Source organism: Malania oleifera, chromosome 9 (assembly GCF_029873635.1).
Source record: "Malania oleifera isolate guangnan ecotype guangnan chromosome 9, ASM2987363v1, whole genome shotgun sequence".
Classification (NCBI taxonomy): Eukaryota; Viridiplantae; Streptophyta; class Magnoliopsida; order Santalales; family Ximeniaceae; genus Malania; species Malania oleifera.
Window position 1 is genome coordinate 90,521,090 of NC_080425.1, and position 16,971 is coordinate 90,538,060.

At 34.7% G+C, this 16,971-nt stretch overlaps 1 protein-coding gene across 1 annotated transcript; it reads right to left on the bottom strand.

The window, feature by feature from the left end:
- Nucleotides 1-5,098: 5,098 nt before the first annotated feature.
- On the bottom strand, nucleotides 5,099-16,621 carry LOC131163683 (probable protein arginine N-methyltransferase 3). Its single transcript, XM_058120352.1, has 7 exons — nucleotides 16,029-16,621; nucleotides 13,147-13,704; nucleotides 12,904-13,001; nucleotides 7,211-7,289; nucleotides 6,862-7,122; nucleotides 6,601-6,768; nucleotides 5,099-5,722 (listed from the first exon to the last, which is right to left on the bottom strand). Exons 1-7 carry the CDS (start codon nucleotides 16,350-16,352, stop codon nucleotides 5,273-5,275), a joined length of 1,938 nt encoding a protein of 645 aa, XP_057976335.1. The 5' UTR covers nucleotides 16,353-16,621; the 3' UTR covers nucleotides 5,099-5,272.
- Nucleotides 16,622-16,971: the final 350 nt, after the last annotated feature.

The following is a 16,971-nucleotide window of genomic DNA, read 5'->3' on the forward strand; positions in this document are numbered from 1 at the left end:
ACTGGTATAAATATGTGTCTATGAAATCTCTAATAGCATTATGAAAAATCCTAACATAGCATATTTCCCTTACCTTAACTCTGAAAAGCCCCTATAAAACTCTGGCTTTAAACTCGTAGGGTTCCTAGCTCATCATCTTGAAAACACAATCTCCTAGAACAAAATATCAGTATTTTCTTACCTACAACATTTCTTATAACTAAGAGAAAGGCAAATACTGAATAAAATGTCTTACCCTGAGATTGGGATGAAATCCAACCCAACTTTTCCAACGATCAGCTCCCGCAAACTTGCAAAGAACTTCGCCAGGAGCGTCGTGGTGGCCTCAGATCTTCGATCCAACGAAAAACAGGTACGAAAACGAAGAGAGAAGTGAGAGAGGGTTGTAGAGAGAGAGAGAGAGGAGCTTTAAAAATGGTTAAAATTTTGGGTTTTTCACTTTTATACTGCAGCCTTTTTCAACAAGACACGTCATCTCATCGACAAATCTTTCAATAAATTCGTCGCCGAGGCCCTGTACTCGTCGACGAAATTCAGGCTGCCCCCAGAACCCCTCTCAGTATTTTCTCGTCGACGAAGCCCTGTATTCGTCGATAAATTTCCTTATACACTCATCGACGAAGCCCTGTATTAGTCGACAAGTTATGGCAATTCCTTGAAATTATTATTATTATCCCCAATTATTATTATCTCCAAAATGCGATGTCATCGACGAACGCGGAGCGTTCATTGATGATGTCTACTGCCCTCTTCTGTTCTTTTTTCATTTTCCTCCCTCTTTAATATTTAAATATCAATATTTTTCGGGTCGTTACAAGGAGGGTCACCCGGAACCTCATCGAGAGGAGTCTCTCGAAACTTCATCAGGAGTAGTACTGTACCCAGGCAACAAATCGACTATCCATCATCACACTATCATACTAGTGTGATTGCACTCCCTGCCAAAATCTATAGCTATGGTACCATGCTCATCATAGTATCTGATTTCCTCAGGGCTATTAAATCATATATGGTAATTCACATAATAAAATTGTAATCATGAATTCACTTTCATAAATCTATATAAAACATGAGTTGTTCATAATTCTGTAAAATATCTATCATATTCTAACTCGGTATAAAACTGACATATCATAACTCGGCGTATAGCCGTCATATCATAATTCGGCATATAGTCGTCACATCATAATTCAGAGCATAGCCGTCATATCAACTGAATCATTACTAAATTAAACATTCTGTTCATTTATGTCATTTTAATCATTCTCATGCCACACAACTTATACTGATAATTTATAATATAATAGACTGCCTGGGAAACATATAATCTGCTGAAAACAAGGGTATGATCATCTTCGGGGTTTAATTTAACTCAAATTATATGTTTTACTGAAAAAGGGAGATGATCAACTCATTCACTTTAGTTTTTCCAAGATACGTATGATACTCAAAACTATCATTTCATATACCTGATTTGATCAGAAAAACATATATATCGTTCTTGTAAACATATACTTTAATTTAATTGGTTTATATTTCAAAAACAGCTGACATAATCTACTTCCCTTACCTGTTCTTGGAAAATCTACCTAACACCTTCAGAAACACGAAACCCTGGCCGCTTAAATCTGCCGAGGATTGATGACCCAGGAGCCAGGAGGAAGGAGAGAGGATCGAGGAGTACGTGTGGAAAGATCCCAAGGCTAAAGAGAGAGTAAGTGTGAAACCCTAATTTTGGAGAGAGAGAGAGAGAGAGAGAGAGAGAGAGATGAAAATTATAATATTTTTAAGCTTACTTCTCACTTAACTAAGTCTAGTCCGGGGAAAACCGTCGACGGTTTGGTCACTTAGCAAACCATTTCCTCTCGCGTACTATACATATGGGCTCTCGGTAGTGGAAACCATCGATAGTTTGGCCTTGTGCCAAACCTCTTTCCTTCTTTTCTTTTTCTTTCTCCTTTTTTTTTTCTCGGTCCGGGTTCCTACAAGTACCTTGTTCTATTATTTTTAGGAGGATGTCTTTTGATTATCAATATCTACTTTACACTTGAAAGTAGATTTTTTCTTGTATTCCATCCTAACTCGGTTAAGTGGGACCCAATGGGTCGGGATATGATAGAGTCTCTCTTGCATGGTTTTTTTTTTTAATTTTATTCTAACAAATTGAGAGTGCAAATGTTGGTTTGAACCTTCTAGAAATCTTTGAGAGAAGAGCTTCTATCATTTTTTTTTATTATTATTTTTCATTCACTATTGTGAAAAAGGTATTGCAAGAGGATTGGTGGAAGGGATCAAGTTGTCTATCTGACATTGACAAGTTGTAGGTGATAGATATCATTAACCCAACAATATGAGTAACTTCTTTAATGTGTTGATCATCTTGCTCATGTTTGAAAAAGTGTCAAGGTTAAAAATTAATTTAATCGGGAATGGTATTATTGGAATGGACATTGATTTGAATATTCTTTCTTAGCATAGCAGGTTGTGTTGTTTTTTGTTGGCATATTGATTTAAGCGTTCTTTTTGGTGGTAATCTTGCCGTAAATTCCTTTTAGCATGATATTTATAACAGAGTTACTAAGAGAGTGAATAAGTGCGAAAGAGCTCTTTTTAAGCTGAGGGATCATATTACTCTTACCCATGCTTGCCTCTCTCATCTATTTTACTTTCTATCCTTTTTAAGATTCTTATATAGTGCAGAGCTTAGGGAAATTCTTTTGTCGAGAGTTGGTAAAAGTGGCATAGAATCTTGTGGGTGAGAAATTGTGAGTAGGTTTGAAAGGAAGGGAGGTAATTTGGTGTCTACAAGCGCATTTTCCTTTAGAATTTAACTAAGATAATTTATTGCAAATTTAAAGTTCAATAGAATGTCAAGATGCTAAAGTTGTATATCATATTTTCTTCCCTAACATTTGGTAGAGTTGGTAACGGGGGAGAAAATTCGTTTTTGGGAGGATCATTAGATTGGCAAGATACCCTTGTCTCAATAATCTGCTCTTCATGTAGGTGGATAATCTTGAGATTCTCATTTTGTGACAAACCTCAATAGAGAAATAAGTAATCTTGCCCCTTTGATAAATGTGCCCCACTCCTTCCTTTTTCATTTCAGAAGTAAAATAAATCAACGTGTAAGCTATATCTTCTAAGGATTTTTATTTTTTTTTTTGTCTTTGTTTAATCATTTGTTTAAAGTCCCTTCAAAGATAAAGACTTTTAATTGGACTTCCATCTTAAGAAAATCAATGTTAATGATTTGCCTTAAAAGTAAAGACCTAACAAGGCCTAGGTCCAAATGTTTGTATCCTTTACTTTATGAATGAGGTGATTTGATATTTTTTTTCTTCTTGTATTGTTACTTACACTATGTTTGGAGAAACTTTAGTTTTGGAATTGTATTGAATTTGAAAAAATGTAGTATAAATTTGTATTAAAATTTATCAAAATTTACCCAAATTCAAATCTAAAACTCAAAATACATGCTCTCAAACACAACATTACTTATATTCTCTAGAATAATTCGCTTGGTATTCTTGTCAAGAATTGAGTATGTCCCTCATCCTTGGAGGATTTATATACTATTATTTTTTCTACTTTAGGAAGAGGGAAGGAGAAGAAAACTTTGTGGCAATGTTCTATTTGGTTTGGAGAAGAAACTACCAAGACTCAACTTAATTTGTGTTGCCATGTTCCATGACTTGGCCTAGAGTAGAGTGACGTTTCTTCTTCTGCTTTGTTGCTTGGCAGTTGGCATACAGTAGGTTTTGGAATGCTTCTCTTGCAATGCAATTTGATTGCTTCAATAAATCTATTTTGACCATATTTTCCCTTATTGAAACCAATTTTATTTTTTAATTTCACTTTTTTAGATAATTACGAAAATACCATCTTGTGTCATTTTTCAAAAATTGTATAAAAAATTCTAAGAGCTTATTTTTGTTATTTTCAGGACTTCCTATATAAACCTTGAAAGCCATAGGGTGATGTTTTAAATTTTTTTTAAAATTTAAAAATAGAAAATTAAAATTGTTCTCCACACCTAAACACACCCTTGTATTTTTTTTCCTTTTCTTCCATCTTTTATTGTTTTCCTTTTGTTACTAAAGGATACCCTGCTCTACTTGTCTTGTTCTCTTTAATAGAATCTTCCCTTTATATTTAAAGGGATGAATGAATGAATCAATATGCATACTAGGACCACCATCCAGAGTGACTGTGGATGGTAATAGAGATGTGTCCCAAGAGTCAGGTTGACCGAACATCCAACTGATGCACGGAAATCGTGTCCGTATTCAGACTTTACCCTGATCAGCAAGACCGAAGAGCGGAGGACGCTGATCCGTAGGTTTGGTGCCGCACTAGGGAGTCCGAAGGGCTCATTGGTGGCTGGGGTTCCTATCAATCAACAAAAAAAAAAGGAACACAGCCTCAATTGGCCAATCAATTCAAGCCATTGCACGATACATCTAAAAAACACTCCAATTTCTTACTACATTTTCCCCATTGAAGAACATTTCCATAACCTGCAAGATGAACTTGAACATCCCTCTTTATCAAAATCACCATCCGTTACCCTATATGATCATTGAAACATTATTTAGTTAATTTTTTTTTCTGCCTATGCAACTCTCTAAACTGCCACTCTCCAATATCCCCTGCATGTTAAAAATCCCAAGGTTTGTTTACGCTTCAACAGAGAAATCGGAGACAGAAAGCAAGATGTACTTCTTTGGAACCAAGACCTTGAACAAAATCCCAGACCTGTTTCTTTCCAACAATTGCGGTGTATGACACCTTGGAACCAAACATCTAATACAAAATCATTTTAGCAACCTTTGCCAAATGTAAGGTCACAAAATTTTTCTTTCCAATCTCAACTATTTGAATGCTTTGGTAACATTACAATTTCAAACCAAGTAAAATTATCGATGATTGGTGAAAAATAAAAGCCTACTGTAATACTTTGTGATGATCTGTGCAAGTGCTCTGCCCTACCACATTTTAAGAGAGGTTGCAACATCTCTCCCTGCTTGAGTCATGTGCAGCCATCTCGCTAAAGGGCAAAGGCAAAAGGCAAGAATGTAAGAGAACACACTTTAGATTTAGCTGAATATCAGTGAGTTGTAAATTAAAACAAAATATTTTTTAAAATACAAGAATTACAACTTCTTAGTTAGGGAAAAAGGACAAGAATAGCATCTCAAAATTAAACAACTCACAGGCACACACAGGAAATCAGCCTGTATACCTCAAAACTTCTGCTGACAAAAACAACCTAACATAAATTAAATATTTGCACAGGCCAATTACGTTTTCGACCATCATGGCTTATGCCTGCAATCTCCAAGGAAATGTCAATGCTGCGATGTTGAGAAGCACGAGCAATGCTGATGCGTGTATGCATTTTGGAAGCAGGATTGGCATCAGAACCAACTGCTGCCAATTTGTCAGCATTATATTTGCCTGATGCCAGTGCAATTGGCTCTCGGAATGTAAGAAGTGTTTGTGACCAGTGTGTTCTGGGGGTATACGGGGAAGTGGACAAAACAGTCGGCATTTCCTTGCAGAACCTGCTAGTAAAACCAGTTTCAAACCACAACACAACTCCATAACACAAAGTTGTTGAACATTCTGTTTCCTTGATCAGATTATCCAACTTCGGTTCCAGCTCGATGCTACTGGTGAAATCCATCTCATCAATCTTCATTCTTCCCAGATCAAATGTCTGAAGCAAATATACCAGCAATACAACAGAATCAATGCATAATATAAAATTATTCATTTATCAATGACACATCAACATCATACACCAAAATGTTACAATTGTTCAATAACCCCTATAGGAATCTGATTTAAATGTTTCCAAACAAAAGGAAAGACCCAGAAAAAGAAAATATTATCCGCAAGCATGTGCTTAGCTGCCATCCATTTAGTTACATTACACATGGCTTTAATTTGATAAAGGTATGAACTCCCATCATGATTTAAATGTTCAATATCCATGGACACTAAGAAAATTAGGAGTAAAAAGAACCATATCAAACACGAGAGTTTCAGAAAAACAAAAAAAAAAAAAAAATCATGCAACCTAGCATAAATATTTTTTGAAGGAAATGTTCCAGCATATTAATAACAATAGTAAAGACGATCAAAATTCAGCTGATAAATTTGGCCAAATTTTTTAAAAATTTTGGGATTGCCAGACTAAACAAATGAAGAATTGGAACATAAGTTCAAAATGATTCAGATTTGGCAGTGCTAAAATTTGACCAAAAATTTGCTAATCAAAAACCAGGAGCCCAACCATCCAACAGCTATTCAGTTTACATGGTTGATTGAGCACACTCTGAATGCTCCTGCTGGGGCTCCAGTTACTGTTTTCACATTTCTTTTCATCATGACCTTTTGAGAACTCAAGAGATGTGTCATCTACGAGGCAATATAAGTAACAGTGGCAAGATGACTTTCTTCACAAAGGACAAACAACGGTTCATCCCTTGCAGCCCACCAGTGCAAAAGAGTTGCAAAAAGAAACGAAAGCAATTATACTGCCATTGCATATACATTCTCCTGAAGATTATAAAAGATGATATCAACTCTAACCTGGAGAACCACAGCATCAGTCACTATATCTTGACTGTCCACAACATCAACAATGGGAGCTTGAGCTGCATCCTCAAGAACTTCCCTGCCAATGCAGGACATGTTGAAACCATATACATTTTCCCAAAACGGAACACTGGTACTCCCTCTTCCAAATCCTGCAACAAACTTAACAAATAGAAAGAGAAACATAGAATGATCCCCAATAAGAAATCCCTGACCAAATTTTAGAAAGAACTAAGTAAAAACTAAAGAACTCACAATAGTTGCCAGGTCAGGAAGTATTGCACCTCCTGGCTTCAACCACTGATCCCGTGCAAAAAGAACTGAGCTGAGCATTGACTCATACAGCAGGCAATATCCCATCCATTCACTCAGCAACACATCAATACTATGGGGTTGAATCTGCATGGATTTATCCAGCTCTTCTACCATACCTTGAACCACTTGTATTACCCCAGTGCAGTGGTTACTGTGTTTATTTGGGCTATCACTGCACAAAAGGCCATTGTCTTTCGCAATCTGCAGTAACACAAACCAAAGATAAGGGAGGAACAATAAATAGTATTGGAGGGGCAATTTAAATGACTATAAAACTGGGAAAATTTACCTGAGTTGCAACTGTCGCCATCTTGTCACTGGCTTCAATTGCAATTACCCTTGAAGCCCCTGCTTGAGCTGCAAAGAGACTAGTGAAAACCAAAATTGAGAATAAATATCAACAGACTACTGAGAAACAGATGGCTCATCATATGTGAAGGGCAGTCAACTATCACCCAAAAGACAATAATAATGACAACACAACAAGGAGGATGACTGGATGAGCAAAGCACACCGTGCAAACGCACCTAGCAAATTGTTCCCCAAAGCGCTAAATGGGAAGCAATCAAGGAAGTTCACACAACAACATTTGACAAGTTTAAAACGTAAATTAAACACCAAGTGCGCAAGGCTCCCGCACCACATCAAGGGTTTTGGAACAGCATCATGCATGCAGCATTACCTCCACATTTGATCTTGGTTTGTATGTAACATCTTAGCACTTGTCAAGGCTCGCCCTCATGCAACAGCATTTGATAGTGCTACCAATTAATATTTTGATTACACATTCATGGGAACTCCCATATTGCAGGTGCATCAATCAATTGGCCCTAGGGTTCCACAAAACACAGATCCCATTCAACCCAGGTGCTACAAGATAACATCCTAGTTTTGGAGGACAAAAGCATCCCACAAATAAAGAAAATTTATTCTGTATTTGGGACATGAGTTTCAAGCCTTGGGTTTATACCTTTGTGGAATTTAACAAAACTCAACATAATTTCACATTTCATTTTGTCCAAATCCATACAATTCCAAATCTGAGGCTTAAACTCAATGCTCCCAAATGCGGCACCAAAGCCAACGGAGAAACCAACTTGCTTTGCTCTACAAGAATATTAGGCATCCAGCCCAAAATCTGAAGCAACTTAGATTGCATGGGAAATTCCATGTTGAGCACATTTTTTCGTTTGTAGTGCCATAGTAGCAACGAAAGTTGAGGTTTAATAAGCAGTCCTCTAGTCAATTTCACCTCTGAGCAAGGCAGCTGATAAAATGGATTGAGAATTCAAAATAAATGTACTAAAAACATTAATTATCCTCACCCCTCGGAGGATAAGAGTTGGTCAAAAGATCAGCTTTTGTGCCTTCCTACAAAATATAAGAATACTAGCCCATTAGCTAAAAGAACAGGGAAAAAAAAGGAATAGACAGTACAAAACACTCCAACACCACATCACTACATTTGGAGGGGACTATTTGTGGGATCGAATGCATGATCTGCACCTTAGGGTGTAGTACCCTTAATATTTGGCCAAGGTTCATACTCAACCATTTCCATCAACTAGTTTTTTTTTCCCAATTTTACTCTAAGATTTTTTATTATATTGCTGTTGTTGTTGTCGGCCAAGGTTCATACTCAACAATTTCGCATCAACTATTTTTTTTTCTTTTTTTTTTTTTTTGTTTGTTGATGACAAACAAAAATGCATTATTTTAAAGGAAGAAGGAAGGGGTACAACAACGAAAAGAAAAAACCAGGGAGAACAAAACATCCTCCCATTAAAAGGAAAAACAGCTACACAAAATGAATATAAAAGACAATTCTAATAAAGTAATGCCAACCAATCCTGCTGCAAGTCTTCCGGCAAAAAAACATGACGAAAGAATCCATTTGCCAAGCACCAAAGTGATGCAAGAAAGACCACCATGTTCCAAAACATACTAACAGAAGTGGCAGCATCTTTAAAGATTCTAGCATTTCATTCCAATCATATGCACCAAATAATAGCCAACACAAAACTTTCCTGTCTTCGCTTTTACCAAACCCCTAAACATAATTACAAGAACTCTGCAAAGAAGTAAGGCACACCCAATTTTCACCAAAAATCCCAAACAGGTTATTCCATAGAACCCAATAGACATTGGGAGACAGGGCCTAAAACAAAGGACACAAACATTGGGAGACAGGGCCTTGCCACTTCCGAAGTAAATCATTGGTGTTCATGTTCTCAGGGATTGCAGTTCAAGAAAGGGCATTGATCTTTGAAGGAACTTTAGCTTTCCGGATTAAAGAAAAAGGGGAAAAAGGTAACATTAGGGTCATGGATCAAATGAAAAAATAAAGATTTGCACGAGAAATCCCTAGAAGAATCTAAACTCGAAAGAGTCCAAACACCTTCATCACTTCCCAAGTGGACACAGGCACAAACAAAAATAAAAATAAAAACATAATAGTCAAAGATGCAAGCTCGTCAGTTTCTCTCTCATTGAGATTCTTCCCAAAATGAAAATCCCATGAATAGTATGAGAGAGGTAGCAATTGAGACTCATGAACAGTAGATAACAGAAAGAGGTGAGGGAAGCCAGTGCCCAAAGGCACATTCATAATCCAATGTCCTCCCCAAAGCAGATTCTTTCCCCATTATCGACTTTGTAACAGACATTAAGAAAGCAAGAATAATATGTCTCAAGTAACAAATTTCCAAGGATCAAGTACTATTAACTCCTGCATCAGCATTGCATCCACCTTGTAAAAATCCAAATTTACTATGAATAACCTTGTGTCAAAGTGACTTAAGTTTTAAAGAAAAATGCCATAACCAGTTTCCCATCAAAGAAATGTTTTTAGACACCTTTAGAATGCCATAACCAGTTTCCCACCAAAGAAATGTTTTTAGACACCAAATTACCAAGAACCAGACTCCCCGCCCTTCTAGACCTACTCACAATGGTCCACCCTATTAAATGATCTCCATCCCACTCAACAAACCCCACCACCAAAAATCCCTCACTTCTCTAATATCTGAGCAACAGCAACTATCATTGGGATTCTAAAACGGGATAAACAATACAAGTGGATGGAAGAAAGACAAGCATGAATGGTAATAATAAAACCCCCTAAAGTGAAATACAACTCCTTTCCACTCATCCAACCTCCCAGCATTTCAAAGACCGGGTCCCAAACAGAATCAGTGGTGGGATTGCCCCCAAAATGGACTCCTGAGTAGGTAATTAATAGTTTAACACAGAAGACCGCATCCTGCTAACCTAGAAAAAACTCAGATTGGTGCCTATACCCACAACACCACGAGAAAAATAAAGTTTTTTTTAACCCTATCACCTGCTCAAAAATCTGCAAAATAGTTATCACATTAGAGAAGCTACTCCTGTCCTCCAAAAGAAAGAGGCTGCATCAGAACTCAGAAGCAAACTGAAGGTGATCCTTACGACCCACCTTAATCCCTTAAACCAAGCCTCTTTCTACCCCTCTATCAATCATCCTACTTAAAGCATCTGCCGTAATAGTAAAAAGGAAGGAGGATATGGGATCACCATGCCTAAGACCCCTAGAAGCTCAAAACCAGGACTTAGCATCTCCATTTACTAAGACTTAAAAACCACATAGGAGAGACACCCACAAATCCACTTCCTCTTAAACCTTCCTTGTCAACAGTTCTATCCAAGAAACCCCAACTAACAAGATCATAGGATTTTACAAAATCCAATTCCAAACCAAATCCCTCTTCTTTCTTCTAACCATGTCCTCAATCACTTTATTTGCTACCAACATAACGCCTCAAAACTATCACCAATAAAACCACTCTGATTATGAAAATGGCATCCATCAAGACCATTGCTAATCTCTTAGAAAAGACTTTAGTTAAAATATTTATTTTATAAACACTTCAACAAGGCATAAGAAATACTATGATAAGAAACCATTCAACCTAAAATCTTAATCTTCATGCTCTGTCCCAATATGCACTGTTAGCCCACAACCTGACAACTGACATAGCATCGAGATTTTGCCATTGCTGGATGAGATTCGCAAAAAATTGGATTGTGCATCAGCCTCTCTACTAATGAACACGGATATTTCTTCTATGCCTCCTCCAATTGAAGGCTTGGAGGATGTTTCTATTTTTTTGAGGAAGGGTGGTTTGGGCGGGAACTTGGTTCAGAATAACTGGTGTAGGGATGGGAAATTAGCTACTACTGAGGAAAAGATTAGTGAACGGAATGTTGTTCCTCAAAAGCTTTTGGATGGTATGGGATTTGAGGATGGCTGATCCCAGAGGGAATGAAGTTCAGTTGGATGGAGCTAGAAGAAAAGTAAATAAAGGTCAACCGGAATTAGCAAGATTACAGAGATCTATCAATTATGACCGGAAGGGCTTAAAGAGGGATTTTCTTAATTAGGACTTGTCAGCTTTTTCAATTTTGTTTTTATTTTGATTTTTTATTTTTTTATTTGTTTTAATTTTTCTAATTTGAGAATTTTAATAGGAACAATATGAACCACCATCACATTGTATTCTCTTATTCTTCTTTCTCAATACAATTTCTTTTATTATCAAAAGAAGTATGAACCACTATCACATGCAAAATCACTATTAGAGTCACCATCCCTTTCCATGGTACACCCCCAATCTCATTACTGTCAAAACCACTGTTCTCTTTCTTAATACATTATTTCGCAACTAAAAAAAAATTAATATGATAGCCTAAGCAAACCACACTAAGAACATTTGCCCACAGATTTCAACACTATAAATTTTACAATCCAAAACCACAAATCCAAAGCAGCAAATTACAAACATCTTCACCCATAAAAATGTAATCAAATGAGGAGAAACAAAATTAACACCATGAGGTTCAGATTGTTCCTATTAAAAACCTAAATTTTGTGCAAAGGTATAAAATTTCAATGTTTTAAGAGGGGAAAGCAATCAAGGCATTTTAACCCTCAAGAGGCAAGGAATAAGAATATTAGGAATTTTATATTTAAAAATAAATAAATTACATATAAATAGAAAAAAATTAGAAAATTAGATCAAATAGGAAAAAAATTAAATATAAATTGTAAACTACTTATTGGTTATTCAAAGCACACAAAATCAAAATCATTCAAGTAAAGAGATGACCAAAATATTACAAGGTTCTAACTGAATTCATGATTCAAGATGCAACTTTCAATTGTTCTGAAAAAGTTTAGGTCCAAGGGTAATAGAGCTTCACTAAACATTAGAACATTCCTTAATCCTTATATTCGCCTAATTAAATTTAACCAGCCTAGTTTAAAACCAAAGTCAACTAAAATGCACAAGCATCAATCAAAAAAAAAAAGTGAAAGCTGAAAGTTTTATGCAAATGCATGTCTTGTAGTATTGCACATTTGCCTTTCAAGTTGGTATTTTAGATTATGCATCAAGGCGTTTCAGGCACTCCTCGGCTTGAGGCAAGCTTCGATTGTGCCTTTCAAGACATTAACAAGTCTCGTATCAAAATTAATTAAACTTCATTTTATCCACATTTGATCAATAAACCAGCAAAAATAATTGAACCAAATCTTTCATTCTTTTTTTGAATTTCAATATTGGCCAAATAGGCCATGCACTTGAACAAAACTCACTTCATTTACAATTTAATTTTATAATGCATTTGAAATTTTTACAAAAAAAAAAACACATAATCCTTGAGGAGTATAAAATATAAACAGAAATGAGCATTGAACATTTGTAAATAGCTTTGCCATTGCCCAAAATATCAAAAATCACGGGTATCAGCATCCAAGAAAAAAGAAACAAACAATATTTAACTCTTGCCTTGATGGTTCCCCAAGGTTCTCAGTTTGAGCCATCCCCATCCTAGGCTACAGCCTCTCTTGTAAACAAATTTTAATTTGCAGATAATAACAGAATAATCATTCAATATAAATACTATTAACAAGACTAAAAGGAATTAAAAATGTCATCTCACCTCAATATGCCAGTACCACAGCCTACATCCATCACAACTGCACCATTAAGTAGAGAAGGATTGCTCAAGATAGCTTGTCTATAAGCGTCTGTTCTAACCTGCATCTCCAAAATATGTGCCATTACTAAATAATGGTGTAGCATCAACACAAATCCATATGCCTTTTTAATTAAACTTCCCCCAACAATGATTAACACAGCTAAATTTACTTTAATCACAATTTTTTAGGGATGAATTTCATACCTTATCACTAATCATCTCTCTGTGGATGCCGAATGAACTATATGACCCAAAATAATTCTCATTCACTTTCTTGATACCCTTTGCAACAACATCTGAAAAAGAAACTTCAATAATCTTATCATTTGGTTTTCTATCACATGAACCCAAATGTTCATTTGCATCATTGATTGTCATGTCCTCCAAAGGAATTGCCCCCTTCGCATAGCAAATGGAATCAGAAGCAACCTCCTGCCTTCCATTCTCATTAGAGTTTCCAATATCGCAAGCCAACACTTTCACATCCTTTTTATCATCAACACAAATTTCTTCAAGACTCCCCACATCCTTCCTAGGTTCGTCTACATCTGCTGACATGCTGTATTTATCTTCAATTTCTTCTTCTTCATCTTCATCAAAACTGTAAAGGAGTGGATCGTCTTTCACAAAAGGCCTTAGATATTTATCATTTTCCCAAGGAAGCACATTGCCTACAAAATTGACTGTTTCATGCAAATGATTCTGAAGATCTTGATTGGACTGACAGGAAAACCCACAGCTCCAGCATTTGTTTTCCATCACCTGGTTTTATATATACATGAAAGATATTAAGCCACATATTTTCTGGGACATAAACTCTTACCCTAAGGCCATGCATGCTCAAAATTCAAAATTATAAAATATTACACTGTCTAATTGACCAGGTGTAAAATATTACACTGTCTAAAGGTTTAGATAGAGTATTTTGTTTTTGTTGTGAGTTATTTGACCACAAATTAAATAACCAACAACTAGCTAATGAAGGGTGTAAAGATTGGAAAAATCTTTGTACTAAGCTTAAAAGTCACGAAATTAGTGAAGAACATGTTTTCAATATGAGTAAATGGGCTGATTTAGAGTTAAGATTGTTAAAAAATACAACAACTGATAAAAATATGGAAGAACAAATTAACAAAGAAAAAAAACATTGGAAAAAAGTATTATTGAGAATTATTTTTGTTGTGAAAACTCTTGCTAAAAATAATTTGGCATTTCGTGGGAAAAATGAACGAATTTATCAAGAGAATAATGGGGTTTTTTTAAGTTTGATTGAAATGATAGCAGAATTTGATCCAATAATGAAAGAGCATATTCGACGTTTTCAACATGGTGAAATTCATAATCATTATCTTGGTCATAATATGCAAAATGAATTGATAAATTTGTTAACTCTTAATATTAAAAATAAAATTATGCAGCAAATCAATGAAGCAAAATATTATTCAATCATACTCGAATTGCACTCCGGATGTAAGTCATCAAGAACAAATGTCTTTAATAATACGATATTTGAATCTTTCTACAAGTCCAATTAAAATAGAAGAACATTTTATAGAATTTCTAAAAGTAGATGATACGACAGGAGAAGGACTTTTTAATGAATTAACAAATGTCATACAATAATTTGAACTTGGTATTGAGAATATAAGAGGACAAGGATATGATAATAGATCTAATATAAAAGGAAAACAACAAAGTATACAAAAGAGACTATTAGATCTAAATCCTAGAGCATTTTACACTCCGTGTGGTTGCCATAGTCTTAATCTAATACTTTGTAATATGGCTAATTGTTGTTCTAAAACTATAACTTTTCTTGGAGTAGTTCAATGAATATATACATTATTTTCTTCTTCTACGAAACAATGGAAAATTTTAACCGAATATGTACCAAATTTAACTGTAAAATCATTATCACAAACACATTTGGAAAGTCAAATAGAGAGTGTTAAGGCAATAAGATTTCAAGCTTCTCAAATTAGAGATTTTTACTTCAATTAGAAAAAACTAGCGATGATCCAAAAATAAAAAAATTTTATTGTATAACAGCTTATGAGATGAAAAATTTTGAATTCTTATTAGGAATGATTATTTGATATGACATACTATTTGCTGTTAATTGTGTTAGTAAAAATTTACAATCAAAAGATATGCGTATTGATATCGTCATTAATCAATTAAAAGGTCTTATTGTTTTTCTAAAAAATTATAGGGATGGATTTATATCTTCTATGATTTCAGCAAAAGAGATTGCACTTGAAATGAATATTGAACCTGAATTTCGTAAAAAAACGTGTAATTAGTAGGAAAAAACAATTTGATAAGAATGCTAATAATGACACAATACACTCAGCTGAAAAATATTATAGGATTAATTTTTTCTCATACATAATAGATCAAACTATTATTTCACTTGAGAATAGATTTGAACAATTTCAAATATATGAGAATATGTTTGGTTTCTTATATGATTTAAACATATTAAAATCATTAGATGAGAATAATTTGAAACAAAAATGTGACAATTGAGAATATTTTAAAATATGAAACAAATTTAGATATTAATGGTTTTGATTTATTTTCATAATTGAGAATTTTAAAAGAAAGTTTAGAAGAAACGAGTACACTAATTGAAACATTGAACTTTATAGAAAAGATAGATTGTTTTCCAAATGCATAAAAAAGATAGATTGTTTTCCCAATACATTTATTGCTTATACAATTTTATTAACGATACCTGTGACAGTAGCTTCTGAAATTTTTTAAAACTTAAACTTATAAAAAACTATTTGCGATCAACTATGTCACAAGAAAAAATAAATGAAATGGCTATGTTATCAATAAAAAAATAAATAATTGAAAATCTTGAATATAAAACTTTAATTAGTGATTTTGCTTCACAAAAAACTAGAAAATTTAATTTTAAATAAAAATAAAAATTAAACAAAATATTAAGGTTCCCTAATTAAACATAAGCCTAGACCCCATATTGTGAAGAGCCGGCCCTGGTGGTACTGAGAATAAAATTAATCCTATCACATTATTATTCTTAGCCATGAAATTACAGAGAATAAAGACTAATCTACCTGAGAACGAACGTAGTTGATGAACTTGACAGAACCGTAGAAATCCAAGGCGAGGGATTTCCTTATACCGTGGAAATTGAAACGGTGAGATGAACGGCAGTGCTCGAAAAGCACATGGCACGAACTGTACTTCGAATCGCAGAACAAGCAGAGAATATCAATGGCCTCCTGATTTTCGCTCCCTTCTTCGTCTTCATCGTTCATTCTCCAATCTCCCCAATCGTCGAGGTCCTGCTCTTCTTCTTCTTCCTCCTCCTCTTTCTCGCGCTCGTCTATTACCCCTGTTTCGCATATTTCTTCGTTCGACATTGGCTTCTTCGCCATGGAGCACAGAGGAGGGACAGGGAAGTAGCGTTAAACCCTAATAAGAAACAATCTGTAGCTAAAACCCCTCGTCAGAACTACCCACACTGCAAGGGCCCAAAAAAGAATGGAATGCAGCTACCGTGTAAAGTTGTTTTGAAGTAGTACAATCTTTTAGATTATCGTTTTTGCCAAAAACGATTTCTGCTTAACTTTTGAACAATCAAAAACGAATTTCTGCCTAACTTTTGTATCTTCTCCTTACAAAAAACAGTTGTTTAAAAAATAAAATTGTTTTCGTTGCAGAATTGTACAGTCCCTCAAAATATTTAGAACACTCTTTCGAGGTTTAACCAAAAAAAAAAAAAAAAAGGTATTTTTCTTGAGATTTTTAAAATTCTAATAACTTCTCTTGAAATATCAAAATGTAACAAACATTTCTTTATATTTTATAAAAAAGTTATATATTTTTGACAAATTTTAATAAAGGTTTCTAAAATTTTTAAAATTTCTAGAAAGATTTTTTAAATTTTTAAAATCTCATGAGAGACTTATGTTTTGCCAAATCTTAAGTTACGTCAGTATCTTTTACTCAAATATTTAAAATCAATGTGTTGATGATTTTGTAATATTTAAAAAA